The sequence below is a fragment of the Schistocerca americana genome, chromosome 1, assembly GCF_021461395.2.
Source record: "Schistocerca americana isolate TAMUIC-IGC-003095 chromosome 1, iqSchAmer2.1, whole genome shotgun sequence".
NCBI classification, from domain to species: Eukaryota; Metazoa; Arthropoda; class Insecta; order Orthoptera; family Acrididae; genus Schistocerca; species Schistocerca americana.
Window position 1 is genome coordinate 348,881,354 of NC_060119.1, and position 24,058 is coordinate 348,905,411.

Consider the following 24,058-nt stretch of genomic DNA (forward strand, 5'->3'; position numbering starts at 1 on the left):
CTACAATGGGTGTAATCTTGTGATTGGGTTGTTTTTTACGGGAAAAATATTAAACAACACTCTTTACGTATGGAAAATTTTCAGCCATGGGTAACATTGTGAAACCCAGGGAGACGATACTGAATTCTGTCAACAGATAATTGTTTTATTACTGATTGATACTCACTAATTTGTCTCGTGAAATGGCTCCACTGTGTTGATTCAGAGATGAAGTAAATGTGTGTGTCTGGAGATGTGCAATATTGCTGATTCAAAATAAGCAAAGAACAGGAGTGAAGATAAAACAAAGAGTGTATACTTTTTCACTTCAAATGGCAATTATCTGCAAAGGTGCTAATCAGGTTTTTCTTGGTGGCACGTTATCAAATACTCTTAAAGTGGCTCGAGATTACGCACATGTGCATAATATATTTTAGCATATGTAGTGGTGAATTTTTAGAAAAAAGAAAGTAGCATTATTTTCTTAAAATTTGATGTCCCTGTTGGTATTTATACTTGATGTTATCCAAAGGAAGAAATTCACCCGGCAGAGTTGTAACATGCTGATTCTTTTGTCTTAGTAACAGAATTGGTGGAATAGTGACTGTCCTCCAGAAAGTAAGTCTCTAGTTATACAGTATGTGATCAAAAGTATTTGGACAGCTGGCTGAAAATGACTTACAAGTTCATGGTGACCTCCATCTGTAATGCTGGAATTCAATATGGTGGGCTCACCCTTAGCTTTGATGACAGCTTCCACTCTCGCAGGCATACGTTCAATCAGGTACTGGAAGGTTTGTTGGGGAATGGCAGCCTATTCTCCACGGAGTGTTGCACTGAGGAGAGGTGTTAATGTCAGTCGGTGAGGCCTGGCACGAAGTTGGCATTCCAAAACATCCCAAAGGTGTTCTATAGGATTCGGGTCAGGATTTGGTGCAGGCCTGTCCATTACAGGAGTGTTATTGTTGTGTAACCACTCTGCCACAGGCCGTCCATTATGAACAGGTGCTTGATCGTGTTGAAAGATGCAATCACCATCCCCGAATTGCTCTTCAACAGTGGAAAGCAAGAAGGTGCCTAAAACCTCAATGTAGGCCTGTACTGTGACAGTGCCATGCAAAACAATAACCGGTGCAAGCGCCCTCCATGAAGAACACAACCACACCATAACACCACCGCCTCCGAATTTTACTGTTGGCACTACATACGCTATCAGATGATGTTCGCCTCGCATTTGCCATACCCACACCCTGCCATCGGGTCGCCACATTGTGTACCATGATTCATCACCCCACGTTTTTTCACTGTTCAGTCATTTTATGTTTACGCTCCTTACACCAAGCAAGGCCTTGTTTGGCATTTAGTGGTGTGATGTGTGGTTTATGAGCAGCCGCTAGACAATGACATCCAAGTTTTCTCACGTCCCAGTTAAATGTCATAGTACTTGCAGTGGATCCTGATGCAGTTTGGAATTTCTGTGTGATGGTCTGGATATATGTCTGCCTATTACATATTATGACCCTCTTCAACTGTCGGCAGTCTCTTGCAGTCAACAGACGAGGTCAGCCTGTACGCTTTTGTGCTGTACATGTCCTTTCATGTTTCCACTTCACTATCACATCGGAAACAGTGGACCTAGGGATGCTTAGGAGTGTGGAAATCTGGTGTACAGATGTATGACCCAAGTGACACCCAATCACCTGACCACGTTTGAAGTCCGCGAGTTCCGCGAAGTGCCCCATTATGCTCTGTGCTAATTACTACTGAGGCTGCTGATACGGAGTTCATGGCAGTAGGTGGTAGCACAATGCACCTAATATGAAAAACGTATGTTTTTGGTGGTGTCCGGATACTTTTGATCACAGTGTATTTTTGGTAAAGGTATAGTAATGAGAACATATCATTTGCAAACAACTGTTAAAGTAGTTTTTGAATTAAAAGTATGCACGTAAGCTTACCATTGGCTTCAGTGGCTGTAGACTTTCCAAAAACTTAGGAAGGTGTAATCCAACATCATTTATTTACTATTTACAGTTTTAAGTGTTATTGTGGTGACATTATTTGTTGGAGTGGAAAAAGCACACATTTGTTTGGCCTTCACTCTTGTCCTTTGCTTTTGTTGAATAAGTAGCATTGAGGAAGATCTAGACACATGACTGCTGCTTCATCTCTGAATCAAAATGATGAAGCCATGTCAAAATGACAGTGTTGATGATGATTATGAATTTTGACGAGTTAAAATGATGAAGCTCCTATTGACAGAATTAAATATTTTGAATCTATGTTTAATGGCTTTGTCAGTGTGCTACCTCTATCAGACAATTTTCCTGGCATTAAGGGTTTTGTTTGATATTGTACAGATGACCAGCAGTGCAGTCACACATTTAAAATTAACATGCTATTACATGCAGTTGTTGTTTCTTCTGTAGGAACTATTATTGTGCCCTGGGTCTCGCAGCTATTATTGAAAGATGAGTTTGTGATGGCATTGTAATTTCCATTACAGCACATCACTGCCTGTGATAAAAGAGCAAGAGAAGAAGAGAGCACTTCTTAACACAGAAAAGACAATATCAACACATCCATGTTTATGAATGTGTAACCAGTTACCTGTAATAGTGATATAAATTTGAAATTTGTTTTGTTTTCCTGCCCTGTACCATGAATGTAAGAAAGAAATTCAGAAAGTGTAATTATTAAATTTTCCCATGTACTTTCACTTGCTGTCGTTATACATATGAAGCCTTTGCATATACCATAAAATAGCTGTTATGTAACCCGGTGGAAAGACATCGGTTGCTAAATTCCATTTAATCCAGTTATTGTATGGGATGGGCAAAATGAAACTGATCTGGAAAGTATTTATGAGAATGACGTGGAATTGACTCTTAAAGGAGAGGAGAACTGCTCATCTCAGAAAATGCTGGAAACCACGATTTCAGTGCACCAATTGGTTGCTGTCATTTGTCGGCACATGTGCGTCTGCCTCATGCTCTGTACTGAGTATTTCGATGTGTCATTGTATTTGAGTGAGTGAGATGAGCAGATGTGTTTAGTGATTATTTGAATGCAGCACAAAATAGTTTTCACAATAAAATGGTTTGTGTCTGTTGTTAGGTGTTAAGCAAAGCACAACTCATAAAAACCTCCAGCAAAGTCTGCAGTTCAAAACTACGAGGGTTATTCCAAAAGTAAGGTCCGATCGGTCGCGAAATGGAAACGACTATGAAAATCCGATAAAGCTTTGCACAGATGTGTTGGGTAGTGTCTCTAGTATAACCCCAGTTAGCATCACGTCGCTCTTCTCATTTCTGAGCTCGCAATGAGTGCGTGAAGATGTCTAGAAAATAGTGTCTGCCGCCAAGTACGAGGGCCTGGTGAGAAATTTCGCCTGAAGCTATGCAGCCAACATTACATAACTGTCGTGCTGTTTCGTCTTCACGACAATTCTCAGCCGCATTCTGCAGGGGCAATGAAGATGCTCCTGCATCGTTTTCAAATGGAAATGTGAGATTACCCACAATACAGTCCGCAATTGTCTCCCCCTGAGTTTCATCTCTGGTCACATGAACCGCTGTCTTTGAAGACAACATTTTGACACAGACAACGAGGTGTAGGCCAGCGTGGAGAATTGGCGGAAAGCACTGGCGGCTGCCTTCTATGATGAGGCTATTGAAAAGTTGGTACAACGCTATGACAAAAGTCTAAGTCAGAACGGCGACTACGTAGAGAAGTAGCTGAAAGGTGTAGCTAATTGTTACAAGTAAAACATTTCTGATGTTCACTGTGGTTTCAATTTGGCAATCAATCGGACCTTACTTTTGGAATAACCCTCGTATGTGGGAAATGGTGCAAACCAGGCTCTATAGTGAATAAAAACTGTAACTATCTCAAAAGTGTTAGGACACCAGAAAGCATTGCTTGAATGAAGAAAAGCTGGGAACAGAGCCTGATGAAATCTCAGTGCCATTAATGTGTTCAGGTGGAAATTAAGAGATTCTCTTGTTGAAAGATTATAAAAAAGTACCTGCATCTGTATGCTTACTAATTTGTTGTTGTGCATGAGTTAAAGCATGAAGACAAACTTTCACACATTGAGTTATGCCGCTGGTTTCTCAGTGATCGAGACATTTGGGTCATTGGGTTTTCATTTCTTCGGATGAGGTCTGTTTCAGTCTCTCAGTATGTATGAACTCACAAAACATGCACCATTATGCCTTAGAAAATCCCCATCAGTACTCTGAAGAGCTGTTGCATAACCTCACAATTAATGTTTAGAATGTAGTGTCTGGTGTTTGCATTGTAAGGTGATTATTTCACCAAACTGTTAATGCTGACTTTTAAGTCCAGAAATTGTTTAATTCGTATGTGGATCATCTCTCAGAAAATGAATGACTATATGGATATTTTCAGCAAGATGGAGAAACAACACATGTGGCCTTGACAACCTTGTCCTGAGTACATGATGTGTTCTGTGAGGAGAGTACAGCCCGCAGAGGCAATGCTGTCTGCTGACTGCCTCAATTGCCTGATCTCTCCCCCTGTGATTTAGGCCAGTGGGCTACATTGAAGGGTAATGTGTACTCGAACTGGTACTCACACACTGGAAGAACTACAGCACAACATTGAAAATGTTATCACAGCTATCTCACAGGCAGAGCTGCTATGCTTGTCTCACAGAGCAATCAAGCACTGTGCCACACATTGTTTGCATTGGCTGTCTTCAGTGATATTCATTAATAAGGGTCAGTCCTGCGCCAGTCTTATTGTAAGTCTTTTCTCGGTCAGTTTTATTTTGTCCATCCTGTATATACATTTGACTCCTATTCTAAATCTGAAATGCAGTTTAAAATGGATCGAGAAAAACTTTGTACAATGATGTTTCATCTTTATGGATAGGAATATTTAATGGATGCTGTAGATTAAGATGAGTTATAAAATAGAACTGTTAACCATAGCCAAATATGGAAAATCCACAGATGAAACATTATTCAAACTGATAACAATATTTCAGTATGAACATGTATTAGAAACTGACATGGAAGGCAAGAGTTCAGATTCAAGCCCTAGTCTGCCCCAGTGTTTTATCTGTCAGGTTGTTTACAAATGCGGAGTTGACGCCCAAACAGATGTACGTCACTGGGAGATGTAAACTGTGATCTTGTGGAAGACCTTGTAAATTTAATAACAATTTTACAACTAGACTGTTCCAGAAAATTATAGAAGTCATGCAATAAAGGATGATACCTTCCCAGGGGACACCGCCTTATAGTAGGCACCTTCAGTGCCGGGCGGGAGGGTTTGCGTATTTCGTTGAAGTCGAGAGTTATTCCGGCGACAGCGTAGCTACTGGCAGAGTCACCCAAGCTTGATTGGTCTTGACTGAGGAACCAGACAAAGTGTGTTCCACAACATAGGACAGGGAGGGCTCTAGAGGCGTAGTGAAGAAAGCTTCCTTGGAGAAGTACACCTAATACAAATTCTGGTCCTCTAGGTTGGGGGTTGGGCATGGGCCTAATAATCCCATACTGTAAAGAAAAGAAAAGAAAAAATTACGGAAATTCAGCAGAAGCCTTGGAAGCTGGATGGAAAACATGTCTCACGATCCCAGTAAAGGAAATGGATAAAGGATCTGACAGTAGCATCATGGAATGTGAGGACAATGCTTCAGCCTGGAAAAATGAAACAAATAGCCAATAAAATTTTAAAATTTAATTATGATGTCGTAGGGCTACAGGAAATAAGATGGCAAGTACTCATTGGTATATAGTGGATCAAAAGAAAGAACAGGCCATCTTGGGACAGGGTTTATAACAACTAGGGGAGTTAGGAAAAGCCTACTAGAACCCATAAATGAAAGGATGTGCAGACTCAGATTAAGAGAGTAATTTAGGAACGTATCTATAGTGAATGCACATGCACCAACAGAGGAAAAAGAGGATATAATTAAAGAACAGTTCTACGAATACTTGGAAAAAGTATGCTGCACAGTACCTAAATATGACTTGATGCTAGTAAGAGGAAATTTTAATGCAAAAATAGGGAGAAATGAACGTCCATATGGAGTTTCTGGAAAATATTCACTGCATGAATAAAACAGTGGGAATGGAGACTTACTATGCAAATTTGCAGCAAGTAATAATGTGATTATTAAAAGTACCTGCTTCCCACACAAAAGGATTCATCTGGTTACTTGGAAGTCTGTAGTCAATGGAGTAGTCAATCAGGTTGACCATATTTTAGTGATTGCACACCACTCCACATCAGTTATGGATGCACACTAAGCAGAAAGTAGAGCAATGAAGAGACTGCAGTAGGAATAGATGAAAGGTGGGACAGGATTGAAAAAGTCATTAGAGATGCTGCAGAGGAAATAACAGGCATAAGAAGGAACAGAACCCAGGAATGGTTTGATGAAGATTGCAGGTCGGCAATAGAGGAAAAGAACAGGATAATAATGAAAGTGCTACAGAGGGAAACCAGAAATAATGTGGAACAAATAGAGAATTAAAGAGAAAAGCTAACAGACTGTGCAAGAGAAATAAAAGAGAGTGGACTAAGAAGAAATTTCAAGAGCTAGAAGAGTTAAAGGAATAGACTGAAATGAGAAAGTCCTGTCATGCTGTAGGAAAAATGAAGAATAGATTCCAGCCAAAACAATGGCCTGTTCCAGTAAAGATGGGAAAATAAGGGAGGAAGAACAGATAGTGGGAAGATGGGCAGAGTATTTCAAAGACATACTAGGAATAATAATCCTCATTTATAAGAAAGGGGACAGAACAGCATGTGAAAACTATAGAGGTATAACACTCCTAAGCACAGCTCATAAGATCTTCACAAGTATATTAAACGAAAGGAGACAGAAGTGTGCAGAAGGCATACTAGGGGAATATCAGTGTGGCTTTCGACCAGACAGAGGAATGACTGATCAAATATTTGTGTTAAGACAAATGATGGAAAAGTTCTATGAATATGATATAGATCTGCATTTCCAATTCATCGACTTCAAACAAGCATTTGACAGCACAAAACAGCAGTAACTATACAGAGTACTGGAAGAAGTTGGTATATGTGCTAAATTAATAAGACTAATCAGAATGACAATGACAGCAAAAGTAAAGGTCCTTAACAGAACAGGTGAAAGCTTAGACTTTAATAAAGGCGTGAAGCAAGGTGATAGTTTCTCCACTGTCCTAGTCAGTATAGTCCAGCATAGTGTAGTAAATAAAATCAACAAAAGAGGCGCCATATTTATGAAAATTAGCCAGATATGAGCGTACACTAATGACATTGCTCTAGGAGGAAGGAATATCGATTCACTCCAAGAAACATAATGGGCAAAGAAAACAGAAGCCTTAAAAATTGGCCTCATAGTAAATGAAAAGAAAACAAAATATATGGTAATGTCACACTCTGAGGCTAGAAGAACCCCTAAAAACCTAAACATCAATGGGAAATGCTTCAAAGGAGTGTCCTCATTTAACTACTTGGGAGCCCTAGTTATAAATGATTACTGGATTGGAAAGACTATAAGGAAAAGAATACAAGCAGGAAACATAGTTTACTTTGCAAATATGCGACTGTTCAGAAAGAGCCTTGTCACAAGAAAAACAAAACTGCTAATTATAATTCCCTAGTCTGCCCAGTTATCACATGTGGGTCAGAGGTATGGAAGTTGACAGTACATGATAAAACTGCACTAAGAACCTTTGAGCAGAAAATACTATGCAAAATCTATGCACCAATAAGGAAGGAAGAAGGCTAGAGAATATGCTACAATGCTGAATTACTAGAGTTAATACAAGGTAGGGACGTAGTAAAATTTGTGAAATCACAGTGAATACGATGGCTAGGATACTTGGAGAGAATGGCAGTGGATAGAATTCCAAAGAAAACCATGAAACGTGGTGAAAATGGAGACCTAGAAGAAGATGGATTGATGACATAATAATGGATCTCACCAGTATGGGAGTCCAGGAGTGGAAAAGAGCAGCAGATAACCGGTAAGTGTGGAGGAAGATCACTGAAGAAGTGAAGGCTCATCAATGGCTGTAAAGCTACTGAAGAAGAAGAAGAAGAAGAAGATGATGGTGATGATGATGATGATGATGATGATGATGATGATACCTACAAACAAATCTAAACTGAACTGTAGGCTAATGCCCCAAGATACCAAATGAGGACTGTTCTAGGTGTTACATGATGAGATTCACCAGGAAGAGGGTCATCCTCTCTCGACAAGATTGCATATCTCCACTGTACGAAAAAAAAGGGGGGGGGGTCGAAGCACCCTGAAGACATGGTGGCCTGTCATTGTAAACTCATACATGTACACGTCATTGGTAGGTAGGTAAATGATAGAGTAGCAATTTTCTGTGATGGGTAGTATGACCACCACTGTGCAGTAGTATTGTTTGTGTTTAAGGTTGTTATGAGGCCTCTGGTCAAGTATGTAGGAGTTGTGGATAGTGTCAGAAGTTGAATAGTCACTGTGAAGGACACAAAGATGCCATGTATACATGTGAGACAGCTTTATCAGCACCTGGTAAGGTTTTAAAGGGGCCTCATTTTTTTAATCTCCGGTTGGTGAAATCATGCAGTATCCATGTTTATGGGACATTGGGATGTGACAGGGATGTGGAGTGAGAGGGTAAGCATACTTGTCTTACATTCCAGTTGACTACATCTGACCACCAGAAGGATGCTAGGGGTATTGTGCACCAAGCACATTGTAAATGCTTCGCATCTGCACCTATCATCTGAGAACAAGTAATGGTCTCCTTGCAACACTCTGTATCATCGCACACCATTGGTCGGCAACTAGCAGCAATCGGACTTGGGAATTACTGTCCCATGTGGAGGCTGCCGTTAACAACACAACAGAAATGGCTTTGTTTGATGTGGTGTTATGATTGGGAATCAAAGACTGCTGGTGAAGGGTGTCATGTGTTCAGATGTGGCCATTGTTGGCGAGCAGGGTGGCATTTTGGAGAGAGGCAATGTGATGTTACTGTTGGCATAATGGTAAAGGGTGCCATTGGGTAATATTTCAGGTCAGGGCTGGCAGTGAATGAGAAAACTCTGATAGCACAATGGCATGTCGTAGACAGCCTGCATGTATTACCTTTCATGAGACAGTATCATCAAGCCAGTTTTCAACAGGACAGTGCTTGTTCCCACGTAAGGTGTGTCTAGGAACTGAATGTGTGAGCAGTTGGAGCTCCATCTCTGTCCATGATAGAATCTGTGGGATCATCTTGGACATCAATTCCAGACCAGTGCCACTATCCAGGATATCATCGACCGTTTACAACAGTTGTGTGACTGTTTGCCACAGGAGAGGTCACAATGGCTTTTTGAAACACTTCCCTATCAAAACATTGCATGCATCCAGGCCAGAAGGGATGCAACATTATACTGATAACTGGGCTCGTACTGCCAAGTTCTTTGTAAATTTGACTCCATTTTATAATCACTGAAATGACTTCATATAGTGATACCCTCTCAATTTGTGAAGTTTCATTTCATTTCCTGCTCCCATTCTGGGTCTTTACTTTTGTTGTCAGACAGTGTATGTCTGTTTAGTAATTGTTAGTGAAAATGAAATTTGCAGTCAACAGGGCATTTAGAAAAAGTGGGTTGTACATATTGGTCATACAGAATGAAAATACTTATGGAATAGGAACATTACAAACAAAAAACATGGGATGTGTAGCTAACTGAGCAACTGACTGACTTTGTAGCAAGTAGAAAGCCATTTACATACAGGGTACAGTTAGTCCCTGACTTATCAAGATGTTCAGTAGGAAAGGCACTTGATTAACATTCAGAAGTGGGGTTAAGATATATATCTAGCCCTTTTTATTCATATTTGTAGCTTCTCAGAATGGTTACAGCCGAATGTTGGGATGGTTTGTTAAACATATTTTCTTTCCAGATGAGTTGTGCTTTGTAATTAATAATATGAACCGTAATGAGATGCCAAACTCTCATCTTAGTTCCCTTATTCCTGCCTGATTACCTAAGACTGAACACTTGTCCAAAATTTACATCAGATATTTATCATTCAAGTTTCAGTGAGATTTGTAGTGAACACGGATAGCCTGAGTAGCCTAAGTCATAATGGAACGCTTGATGATTTCTTTGTTAGTCTTATAGTCTTACCACCTGAGCTGCTTGATGCTAAACATGAACAAAGTTTTTGAAATTCTGAGACTTTCCATGAATGCTCTCACTGCTTTTCTAATGACTATTCTCTGATGAGTCTGTCTTCCATGTAGTTTATGGAACAAGAAGGACATCGGAGTTTGGTGGAATTTTGGCTTGCAGCAGTGAACTTCCGTCAGCATCTCTTGGAGAAGAAGGGTGTTTATGATCCTGTTGAGGCTCAGAATGATGCTATTATTTTGTATGACAAGTATGTATTTTATCTCTTAATTAGTTTTTCATTTCATTGTATTATTTGCAAATAAATTCATTTTAGTCTCTCTCTCTCTCTCTCTCTCTCTCTCTCTCTCTCTCTCTATGTATAAACATATTCTAGTTGTTAATATTTCTTTCAAGTTATACCTCATACTCATTTTACAGCATGTTTTAGATCAAGCTGTATTACTTCTGCTATTTTTCTAATTGAGCATGGGTTTGTAAAGTGGTTATTTTTGATGGGTGCTGCTGATTTTTTCCCCTCCTTTTCATGAGCAAATCTAAGTTTGTGTTTAATATAACACTAATATAAAATTTTAGAAATGGCAACAGGAATATATTTAACTTATAAAGAGGAACAAACAGATAACATTACATTTTAATCAGGTGCCTGTTGTCTTTAATATTTGGACCTTCAGTTAAAATTTGTATATTGTTTTTTTTTTTGTGTGATATTTTGCCAGTATGAGTGGCTGGCATTGTCGAAGGTTCACCCTCATTGCTGGTAGCTGTGGTTGAACTTCTGACAGTGCCAGCTGCTTGGGCTAGAGAAACATCAGAATTAATGATTGAACAAATGTTGACCGAAGATAAAAGTCAGTAGGCAATACATCAACAAGTGGCTATGAAATTTTGTATGTAGATATTGATTGCTTGAATTGTGCATAAAATATATTGCAGAACCTCCAAGTAATTAATCATTACAAGTTTCTTCAGACCTCTGTAAAGTTGCAATCACATTTGTAATATCGCAGTATATTTTCTTAGTAGACTACATTTTGATATTAATTCCCACCTCTTTCTGTGCTTTATTTATGGAAGACATTCAGTAGAGTTGAGTTGGGGTACAGTCTCAAAAGTACTTTATAATCATAATCAGTTACATATCAGCTCACAGTCAGAAATATGGAAGACCATTATGTTCAGGTTTTTCGACACTGATAAGTACCAAAAAAATTAAGGAAATATTGCACGCAATAAATGTCAAGAAAGGTAACTAATTTATTTTAAAGACATCATAATATTCCCTTCTATATATGACAGCTAAAAGTGAGTATGACATCATTTAAAAAATTTATGTAAGTTGTGGATCCATATAAGTCGTGGATCCATATTGTCACATTCTATATAAGAGATAGGGAAGAAAGGTCAGGCAGGTTAATTTCTTGGATCAGCGCCGAACACTGTCGTAGGGCACCTACAAGAGGAGCAGATTTTGGGACTTGATAGGAAACTCATAGCGGGAGACACTAGGGCCTCAGAGGTCTGAATAATACTACTTATTTGCATTCAGACTAACTACTACACTGCAGGCTAATTCCAACCATTATAAAAAGCAAAGGATGGAACTGGCTGCACAACAGAAGCTTGTATTTGAGTCCATGGGGATTAGAGCTAACAGAAGTAGCAATCATTAGCAACATTACGCAATGCAAACTTTGAGAAAAACTGACTTTGTCGGAGCTTACCCAAAGCTAGTGGCGACATGGAGGTGGCGTCCCAGGTGATCAAAGATTTGTATTGCTGAATACTTGACAGCTTCCAGTGCTGCATTAACAAGGACTGCTGTGGGGTCTCTGATTTTTGGCCATACCTAACAGGATTTGAAGGTCAGTGCTTGGATATCTGTTTCCGAAAGCAGTATCATATGATTCTCAAACTAACTAAAAAATTACCTTTAAAAATTACTTTTGAACATTTTGTAGCACGGTAACATGTAGAACAACTCAATCAGTTGAACAGTTGCCAGTAGCTGAGTGCATAGCATGTAAGTCTTTACAGTCTCGAAGTTGCAGGTTCAATTTTTACTAGGAACAACATTTTTTAAACTTTTATTTGAATTCTATATGTTCAAATGGAAATGTTAACTAACAAATATTGAAATATAATTTTTAATAAAAATTGAAACAAGAATCCTAATAAAAATACAGGGACCAAAAGCAGTAGTGAATCAGGATATAGATCAAATCAACAAAAACAACCAATTTTTGAAAATATAATGTAAGTGTACAGAAAAAAAATCTACTCACCAAGTGGTGGCAGGAGAACACACATATAAAAGGTATTGAAGTTAGCAAGCTTTTGGGGCCAGTGGCTCCTTCTTCTGGCAGAAGGGTTTTATGGGGAAGAAGAGGGGTGAAGGAAAAGTACTGATGACATTCAGGAAAAGGGATGTGTTGTGCTGTGATCTTCAATCCAGAGACTGATTTGGTGCGGCTCTCTGTGCTACCCTATCCTATGTAAGCCTCTTCATCTTGAAGTACCTACTGCAACCTACATCCTTCTGAATCAGCATAGCGTATTCATCTCTTGGTCTCCCTGTAGAATTTTTACTCTCCAATACTAAATTGGTGATTCCTTGATGATGCCTCAGAACATGTCCTACCAACCGATCCCTTCTTCTAGTCAAGTTGTGCCACAAATTCCAGTTATCCCCAATTCTGTTCAGTACCTCCTCATTAGTTACGCGATATATCCATCTAATCTTCAGCACTCTTCTGTAGCATCACATTTCGAAAGCCTGTATTCCCTTCTTGTCTAAACTCTAAACTATTTATTGTCCTTTCACTTCCACACGTGGCTACACTCAATACAAATACTTTGAGAAAAGGCTTTCTGACACTTAAATCTATACTTGATGTTAACAGATCTGTCTTCTTCAGAAACACTTTCCTTGCTATTGCCAGTCTACATTTTGTATCCTCTCTACTTCTACCATCACGTTATTTTGCTCCTCTCCTACTTTAAGTGTCTCATTTCCTAATCTAATTCACTCAGCATCACCTGATTTAATTAGACTACAGTCCCTTATCCTTGTTTTGCTTTTGTTTGTGTCCATCTTATATCCTCCTTTCAAGACACTGTCCATTCCATTCAGCTGCTCTTCCAGGTCCTTTGATATCTCTTGACAGAATTACAATGTCATTGGCAAACCTCAGAGTTTTAATTTCTTCTCCAGGATTTTAATTTCTTCTCCAAATTTTTCTTTTGTTTCCTTTACTGCTTGCCCAATCTGCACATTGAGTAACATCGGGGATAGGCTACAACCCTGTCTCACTCCCTTTGCAACCACTGCTTCCCTTTCATGCCCCTCGACTATTATAACTGCCATCTGGTTTCTGTACAAGTTGTAAATAGCCTTTCGTTCCCTGTATTTGACCTCTGACACCTTCAGAATTTGAAAGAGAATATTCCAGTCAACATTGTCAAATCTTTCTTTAAGTCTACAAATGCAAGAACGTAGGTTTGCCTTTCCTTAATTTATCTTCTAAGATATGTTGCAGGGTCAGTATTGCCTCATGTGTTCCAACACTGCTACGGAATCTAAACTGCTCTTCCCCAAGGTCAGCTTGTACCAGTTTTTCCATTTGTCTGTAAAGAATTCTTGTTAGTATTTTGCAGCTGTGACTTATTAAACTGATAGTTCAGTAATTTTCACACCTGTCAACACCTGCTTTCTTTGAGTTTGGCATTATTATATTCTTCGTGAAATCTGAGGGTATTTCGTGTGTCTCATACACCTTGTTCACCAGACGGTAGAGTTTTGTCAGTGCTGGCTCTCCAAAGGCTATCAGTAGGTCTAATGGAATGTTGTCTACTCCCGGGGCCTTGTTTCAACTCGGGTCTTTCAGTGCTCTGTCAAACTCATCACACAGTATCGTATCTCCCATTTCATCGTCACTTACAAACTCTTCCATTTCCATAATACTGCCCTGAAGTAGATCGCCCTTGTTCCCTCCACCTTTCTGCTTTCTCTTCTTTGCCCAGAACTGGTTTTCTATTTGTTCTCTAACCATACCTGTTTAGCCATTTTGCACTGCATGTTGATCTCATTTTTGAGACATTTGTATTCCTTTTTCCCTGCTTAATTTACTGCATTTTTATATTTTCTCCTTTCAGCAATTAAATTCAATATCTCTTCTGGTACCCAAGGATTTCTACTAGCCCTCATCTTTTCACCTACTTGATCCTCTGCTGCCTTCACTGTTTCATCTTTCAAAGCTACCCATTATTCTTCTCCTGTATTTATTTCCCCCATTCTTGTCAATCGTTCCTTAATGCTCTCTCTCTCTCTCTCTCTCTCTCTCTCTCTCTCTCTCTCTGAAACTCTCTACAACCTCTGGTTCTCTCAGTTTATCCATGTCCCATCTCCTTAAATTCCTACCTTTTTGCAGTTTCTTCAGTTTTAGCCTACAGTTCATAACCAATAAATTGTGGTCAGAGCCCACATATGCCCCTGGAAATGTCTTGCAATTTAAAACCTGGTTTCTGAATCTCTGTCTTACCATTATATAATGTATCTGAAACCTTCCAGTGTCTCCAGGCCTCTTCCATGTATAAAGCCTTCTTTTATGGTGCTTAAACCAAGTGTTGTCTGTGATTAAGTTATGCTCTGTGCAAAATTCCACCAGGCAGCTTCCTCTTTCATCCCTTACACTCATTCCATATTCACTTACTACTTTTCCTTCTCTTTCTTTTCCTACTATCAAATTCCAGTGACCCATGACTATTAAATTTTCGCCTCCTTTCACTGCGTGAGTGGTTTCTTTTATTTCATAATACATTTCTTCAATCTCTTCGTCATCTGCAGAGCTAGTTGGCATATAAACTTTCACTACTGTGTTAGATGTGGGCTTCATGCCTATCTTGGCTACAATAATGCATTTACTACGCTGTTCGTAGTAGCTTACCCGCACTCCTATTTTGTTATTCATTATTAAACCTATTCCTGCATTACCCCTAGTTGATATTGTAATTATAACCCTGTATTCACCTGACCAAAAGTCTTGTTCCTCCTGCCACCAAACTTCACTAATTCCCACTATATCTAACTTTAACCTATCCATTTCCCTTTTTAAATTTCCTAACCTACCTGCTTGATTAAGGATCTGACGTTCCATGCTCTGTTTCGTAGACTGCCAGTTTTGTTTCTGCTGATAACAACGTCCTCCTGAGTAGTCCCCACCTGGAGATCCGAATGGGGGACTATTTTACCTCTGGAATATACATACATATACCATACAGTAAAGCTGCATGCCCTGGGGAAAAATTACGGCTACAGTTTCCTCTTGCTTTCAGCTGTTCACAGTACCAGCACAGCAAGGCCGTTTTGGGTACTGTTAAAAGGCCAGATCAGTCAATCATCCAGACTGTTGCCGCTGCAACTACTGAAAAGGCTGCTACCACTCTTCAGGAATCACAAGTTTGTCTGGTCTCTCAACAGATACCCTCCATTGTGGTTGCACCTACGGTACAGCTGTCTGTATCACTGAGGCACGTAAGACCCCCAGCAATAGCAAGGTCCTTGGTGCATGGGGGGAGGAAAACAGGTAGAGTTCAGAAAAGTCACCCAGAACCCTGGGCCAGTAGGGATGAGTTGGAAAGACTGATTGTTGGGGACTGCACCAGACGAGATTTGAAAACTTAAGCTTCAAGGTGGAAGGTAGGGTAAGACACAATAAAGAGATTACTTCCAAAACTTTTCCGAACTATAGCTCTTGTCCTAAACGTCACCAGTGCTTTTGTTTCACCCTTCTTCTTTCCCTTTCAACTCTTCTGCCAGAAGGAGCTGCTGGCTCTGAAAGCTTGCAAACTTCAATATTTTTTATGTGTATGTTCTCTTGCTACCACATGATGAGGAGATTCTTTTTGTCTATCCAGAATACAGACTAAGTTTTAATATAGACCTGTATCTAAAAGTTGAAAAGATAATGGGTGTAATGAGAAAAAGGTGATTGAAATTCAGTTGACATACATGCAGGATGAATAATGACAGACTCACAAAACAAATCTTTGTCTTATGAAGCAATTAAAAATCCAAGATAAAGTGGCTGACAAAAGTAGTAAGAAATTGAAGTGTAGGCATTGATTTGGACGCTCTAAGAAACAGAACACTTTTTAAAGACGCAGTGTAAAAGGGTAGTTTTCGGAACACAAAAAAAACAAGAACTGGAAAAAAGTAGCCGCAAGAAGAGAGGGAACAACATTCATGAATAATGAAAGAAATATTGGTCCAATGGAAACTGAAGATGAAAATGAAGTAGTAGAAACAATGTTCATTTATTGCACCACCCAAAAAGTTATTTGAAATAAAGGAAATAATCTTTTTATTTTTGAATACTAATTGCATAAAAATTCCAGTTTTTACACTAAATTAAATTTTAGTACAAAAATGTGAAACACCAAAAAGAAAATAAAATACTTGTCTGTGAATTTGGGTAGTATTATCGACATATGTAATTTTTTCCTTTAACAATTAGGCATTTTGCATTTCTATATAAAATTGAAATTTATCATCATGCAGTTCGTAATTAGAAATAAAAATATTTTATTTTTATCGAAAATTGTGATTCAGTATTTGTTAATTAATATTTCTATTTGAAATTAATACTGGATTCAGATAATTAAAAAAAAAGTTTCTTTTAGTGAACATCAAACTGGTGTAAGTTAGATCAACATGTTCTGTACTCCGCAGTATTCTAAAATCTTCAAAGGCAATTTTTTTGAGTTTGTGTGAGAAGTGTGTCATTATTGCTTGAGGAAATTGATGGCTGGATAATCACCACAGAATCATGTAAGTGTGGAGAAAGTTGAAGACTGTAAGATTCCCTTCTAAGTAATTTTTCCTTCTAGCATTATATTTGTAGATGTTCCACTCTTTTTGAATTGTGACGGATTGTTAACAACAAACATTGTAATGAAGTAAATGTGCTGCGGGTTCACTGTCAATATAACTGACTGTTAATGAAAGAATGTCAACGTAAAACATGCCAATTTAGTGTGGTTTACTGACCCTAGGTGATAAATAATTTTTTAAAAAAGTTGTTATAATAAATTTTTTTTGTACCTGCAGGCTGTGTCTTTTACTATCAGCTAGTGATATTTTGACTGATTACATTTGTATATATCAGAAGTCTGATTGAATTGATCTGCACAAATGTTATTTCTAATTAACCCCTTACTGCATGATTTTTTTTTTATTTTTCTGAAAAAAATGTTACATGTTATGTTCGATGTTCTGATTTCGTAAAAAATGCTTAAAAAATTCTAAATCTTATGTAGGGGCGGTTATTTTAGAATTAAGGGTTCGTGCCATATATGGAACAGCATGCAGTAACGACTAATACCATGTGATACCAGTTTTGGGATTGATGATGCACAATGTGGAAAATACACAATAAGATACGTACATGAACTAGCAGAACTGTATTTATGTAAAACAATTACACTTTCTATTCATTACAATACACATATTTTGAGAAAATAACACACAATCTGTTTCCATTTTTCTCTATTCATTATGAAACTTGATGAGGCAATTTCTCGCCGTATTCAAGCACAATGTTGTACTGCACTTCATACACGCTATATAGGATTTTCCTTTGCATTCTGGATTCTTGCAACGACCACGGTTCTCCAGCCAGATAGGCATGTGAGGTATCCCATCCAGTCGCACCTGACGCTGTGGAAGATCTGCTGTAGGGCCTCTCTTCTTCTTGCAGTCAAGCTGTTTTTGTATTTCATTGCTTGGCCTACCTTGTTTCTTGGATAAGGATTTCCCAGTTTTACAGAGGGCCTCTGCAACTGAGACCTTGAAATCAACAAGAGGCATGTAGTCCGTATTTCTTCTTCTCCATAACAGCCAGCTGTTCACACACGCCAAGTCAACTAGATGAAAGAATATCTTCAAGTACCATTTCTTTGATCTGATTTGAATTCTATAATACCCCAGCATAGAATCTAATAGATCGACACCCCCCATGTAGTCATTGTAGATCATCACAGAGTGTGGACAAGGTACCATTTTGTATTCTTTCTCCTCCCTGAAAAGCCTCTTGATCTCGCCTTCTAGTTTGCATCCAACGTAAGTTGACAAAGTGTTGTCTACTTATTATCAAACCAGGAGACTACTGACATTTGCACACCGTCTACTCTTGCTATCTTTTCCTCGATGCTGCCTCGACTATTCTTCTTCATTGCTGCCTCCTTAGGTAAAATGCAACCACGTACTCGATTGAACCGGACTGCATGTTGTGCCATATCCATCACAGAACTATTTTTCAGTATTATATGTATTCTAATGAACAAATATATAAACTTACCTCCTTATAACTGTCCACAGATGTCCTTTTTCCTCTGCAAATAATATAAACACTGAAATCAATCGTTTACTGCACCTGATTGCAACTGTTTGTGTGACCAAACTTGGATGTAAACAGCTAGCAACAAAAAGCAAAGATTCATAACACGTAATTCCTTACTCTCCCAACATGTGGCATACACTACTTGCACAGCTGCTCTTGACTGTGAGCCATATCTGTCCCAACATGCAGTTTGGAAATATATTCTCAGATATGAGATTGACAAAGAGAAAAGTGGTATGTGCCAAAAAGGCACAGTTCTTCTTTTGTTAACACACACGTGCTGTTATAAGACAGTATTATTGTCTCTGGTACAGTGTTACACTTCCAAAATTTACAACTATTAGAAATGTCAAGGCCTGCAGTATTGTTTAACATACAGCATTGACTCACTGTGAACTATGGAGTTAACTTGAGAGCATTTTGAGAACAGTTATTATTTTATGAGTTCAAAGTTGGGTTTCAATCAATAATTGCCTTGAGCAAGTGGATTTGCAATTCTTCTGATGTATTTCCTATGACCACGATCTTTGATTAGTTCATCAAGATCAGACATTAAAAGTAAAATTGGATTCAGGCAACTAAGAATAACCACTATGTAAAAACCATGATCCATGGCCGAAGAATAATTTTTACAGGGTTCTTTGTACAGATTTGATTTTAGGCAGGTATGGTGTGTAACCAAGCGACAAAGGGGCCATCGTTATGGAGTATGATAGGAATAATTCCAGCCAGTAAAACTTTGTATTGGATATTGTAACTGGTGATGAAATGTCGCTATACCAGTGTTATCAACAAATTACTGTTGCCTTTTTTATGCTTCCTCAAAAACACTTTGTGTTTGTCTATAAACAACCTTTCTAGTACCATATTGTAGAGCCTCCGTTAAGTTATTTGCAAGGATGTACAATTGTACTGGTGCGCACACAAAATGATAGTACTTGCTGTACGTGCAACAATTCTGTGTCACATGCAACAGTTTTATGTAATCCCATCATTGCTGTAAGAAGTAGGTTTGCAGTCATTTAATACATTATAGCCTTAAATCCCCCTCCCCCTGTGAAACAGTGATAAACTTCATAAAACATCAATCACTTGTATTTCTAAAGAAGTGCAGAAATTATGATTCTTTTTTATTTTTTGCTTATTCCACCAGCAGAATGAAGTGCATGGGATCCTTCATACACAATGGATGCTGGATACATTTTAAAGGAAGATTAAGCTCACTCTCTCTTACTTTACTGACAAGCTAGAATTCTGCTTTTCTCTTTTTCCTTATTTTTTATACTATTCTCAGTGTATTCCTTTATGAAGTCATACTCTTCCTTTTTCCTGTACCTTGTAATTGTTACCTTCTTTTTATATTGCCAAGAAGTAACATTTTGACAAATAACTCGTGAATGTGATGTTTCCTGCTAATGATAATAGTCTTGAGAATACTTAACCTCTCATTTTTTCAGGTATTTTTCATTACAAGCCACTTGTCCTTTGGGATTTAGTGACAAAATAAGGTTTGAAATAGAGCAGAATATTTGCCGAGAGGATGGCCCATTACCTGACTGTTTTGAAAAACCTGTGAGAATTGTTCTCCATGTCCTTGAAAAGGTATTTATTTACTTATTCTATTTTTCACCCAATCAGTTCAGTAAGTTATAGGTAGGATACCATTTTGAATGCATGAAATATTGAGAAATGTGTTATAGTTCTGAAAGTAATGTGCAGCAGCAAACAAAACATTAGGAAGTTCATATAATATTATAATTTTCAAGTTATATGTTCCTTTTTGTAAGTTATAGACCAAATTGAAGGAAGATATAAATTGAAATGGGAGAAATAGGTATCAATAAGTAATTAGGCAGGAGTGCCATACAGTACTTCAATTAAGGTTTAATGCACCATCAGTGATGAGGTCATTAGAAATAGAGCATTAGCTTGAAGGAGACAAAGATGCCTTTTTAAAGGATGCATCCCAGCATATGCCTTAATCAGTTTAGACAAAACATGGTTAATGTCGCTTGGATGGCTGGACGATTATTTGAATTCTGCTCATGCTGAATGCAGTCCACTGTGCTATCAGCTGTACCACCTCACGTGGCAGTACCAGTGCAGACAACTGATTTATCTTTTTCATATGCTGGGCATTGATTTGTGTGTACAGCACTTACTGAGCTGTTTCACTGCTGTTATTAGCCCAAAGACTTGCACAGTAGATGAAAGGGATTGGTGCTGTTGTCCATCTGTAAAATGTTCTTTGCATTTATTCTTCTCTTGAAGCCAATAGTGAAAATTTGACCTATCAATCTCAAAACAGTGTGACAGTTTCTTATATTGTTGTACAGAACTGGTTTCCTACATGGTGACTTAGAAATAATCAAGAGGTTCTGGCCTAAATAAGATTGCTGAATATTCAACTGAAAAAGAGTGGAACATGCTGAAGAAAGAAATACTAATACTTTGAAAGGAACTGTTGGACTGCAAGTTGTTGGAATAGAAGAATTGTTAGTGACGTACACTGAGGGGACAAAAGTCGTAGGATACATCCTAATAGTCTGTTGGACCTTCTTTTACTTGGCTTAGTGCAGTAACTTGATGTTTCATGGACTCATCATGTTGTTGGAAGTCCCATGCAGAAATATTGAGCCATGCTGCCTCTATGGCCATCTACAGTTGCAAAAGTTTGCTGGTGCAGGGTGTTTGAATGAACTGCCCTCTTGATTATGTCCCATAAATATTCAGTGGGATTCATGTCGGGTGACCTGGGTGGCTAAATCATTTGCTTATCTAGAATGTTCTTCACACCAATCACAAACAGTTGTGGCCTGGTGACATAGTGCATTGTCATCCATAAAAATTCCATCATTGTTTGGGAACATGAAGTCCATGAATGACTGCAAATGGTCTCCCAGTAACTAAACATAACCATTTCCAGTCAATGATAAGTTCAGTTGGACCATGTAACCACAGTCCACACCGTTATGGAGCCACCCTAGCTTGCACAGTGTCTTGTTGACAACCTGGGTCCATGCCTTAGAGGGATCTGCACCACACTCAAATCCTACCATTAGCTCTTGCCAACTGAAATTGGAGGTGGAGAGGTGCTGCACAATGTTATGCTGTTAGCAAAGGCACTTGTTGGTCATTTGCTGCCATAGCCTATTAATGCCAAATTTCTCCGTACTGACGTAATGGATGCATTTGTCATAGATCCCACATTGATTTCTTGGTTATTTCATAATGTTTTGCTTGTCTGTTAGCACTTACAACTCTATGCAAACGCCATTGCTCTTGATCACTAAGTGTAGGCTGTCGACAACAGTGTTGTCCATGGTGAGAGGTAATACACACTCTTGACACTGTGGATCTCGGAATATTGAATTCCCTAACAATTTTTGCAATGGAATGTCTCGTGCATCTAGCCCTATTTGGCATTCAGAGTACGTTAATTCCCGTTGTGGAGCCATAATCTAGTCAGAAACCTTTTCACATGAATCACCTGAGTACAAATGACATCTCCATCAATGGTCTGTCTTTTTATACCTTGTGCATGCGATACTAGCGTCATCTGTATAAGTGCAAATCATTATCCCAAGACTTTTGTTACCTCAGTGTTATAAATTGATGAAAAAATGGGATAGTGTAAATGTTGAAAGGAATAAATGGTGCTGAAGATTCAAATATGAAATTTGTTTCTTAGGCACTTAACAATATACAGAATATCTCATCACTCAGCAGAATGTAGATACTGATGATGACTTCTGACAAAATTTGATGAGCTTTGGATAAATATTGACATTATCAGCAACAATATTGATGAAATTTGGAGAATGCTGACCCATAACTTTCTCTAGTTTCCTAGTAAGGATAGGTGGAGAATGAAAAAGATGTCATGCCCATATCTGCGAAATTAAGTTAACACATGGTAAATAAATTGGTCGTGCTGTTTGAAATGATTGACAGAGTTGTTATTATTTCAGTACTCCTTTGAGGCTGCACAAGTTGCATGAAGGGTTGTGGATTGTTTCCATGTACCATGAAATCAACTCGTGTATGTATTAATGTAGGTGAACCAAATCTATGCCATGTGCAGACTATTATGTTGTCTGTATAACACATTTTATGTAACATGAGTCAAAAGTATACTGGAAGCACTGATAAAATGTATTCTGACACTAATAACCATAGAAGAACCTAGTTATCAACAGAATAAGGAGTCAGGGATGTCAGTTTTTGTAAAGCACTGCAGTTAAGGTGATAGTGCATCTTGCATTTCTACTTACAACAGAGAAGAAGGATATTTGTAGCAGTCGCAGTCCCACAACTGGTGAAGCTCAGTGACGATATTAACAGTGATACCATCTGTATCGAACATAGTTACAGCTCTCCTTCCTGGAGCCTTCAGATATACGAGGAGAAATGGCTGAGCTTATGTTGATTGGTGCGTAAGTGCTGCAGTTGTTATTGGGGATATGGGTTATCTTGCCATTCAGAGGTGCTGTTGGTTCCAGATGTCTACATCACTCAAAGAGTGTGATTGCCTGTAAGGAGACATGTGACCCAGAAGGTGCTGCTCATTTGCAAGAGTCAACCCAACTGGCACTGGAGGTGGAGTGCAGTCAGTTTTGAAATATCTGACCTAGAACTTAAATTGTGCTGTTTTGATGGCACAGGCTGCAGCTGATCCTGGAATTATGGCCAGTTTGGTTTTAGTGGCACCTCAAGTTTTGAAGTACATAAGAAAGAAGGAATAGATGGCATTCCCTGGGTTGCCTGAACTTTTGCTGGTAGCCATAGTGGCAGTCAGACCAGAGTGCCCAGTATGTAGTGCCTATGATGCGGGCGGGATGCAAATGAGGTTGATAGCATAAGGTGCTCTAGTGTGCAAGGTTGAAATCTGTGTAACAGCTCAGCCAGACTCTTGCACCTACAAGGTGTAGCCTCAGAAAACTGAGAAAAATACTGAGCAGTCACCAGTAGAAGTGGTACCGGAGCTTAAAACATTTGCTATACATTCATTTGGGCCTGTCTTCTTTTGCCTGGTGAACTATTTTGCACATTGTCAGATCTCTGGTAGTTTCAGAAGTGCTTAAAAGTGGAAGTACTTTGGGGAAGTAGTCAGTGATGACACAAAAATCAGCATGCAAGTATAAATTATGTATTCCTTGCTAATCAAAGATGGGGTCAGCACCTGTAGGAAGTAGGGAAAGAATATCCATGTTGGTGTGGCAAGAATCAGATTTGTAGTGTATTTGATATTGGCATTTGAATATGTGTCACATAAATGACGACGTGAGATTTCCACACTCCTAAACATCACTTGGTCCACTGCTTCTGATGTGATAGTGAAATGGAAACTTGTAGGGACATGTACAGCACAAAAGCGTACAGGCCGACCTTGTCTGTTGACTGACAGAGACTGTCGACACTTGAAGAGGATTGTAATGTGTAATAGGCAAACATCTATCCAGACCATCACACAGAAATTCCAAACTGCTTTGGGATCCACAGCAAGTACTATG

At 38.7% G+C, this 24,058-nt stretch overlaps 1 protein-coding gene across 2 annotated transcripts in view; it reads left to right on the forward strand.

Annotated features, from left to right (window-relative positions):
• Positions 1-24,058, forward strand: part of LOC124599534 (A-kinase anchor protein 10, mitochondrial) — a 118,507-nt gene that overhangs the window by 33,824 nt on the left and 60,625 nt on the right. For both annotated transcript variants that reach the window (XM_047136086.1, XM_047136085.1), the window contains exons 5-6: positions 10,260-10,396; positions 20,003-20,147. In XM_047136086.1, the coding sequence (XP_046992042.1) occupies positions 10,260-10,396; positions 20,003-20,147 (282 nt within the window). The remainder of the gene's footprint in view (positions 1-10,259; positions 10,397-20,002; positions 20,148-24,058) is intronic.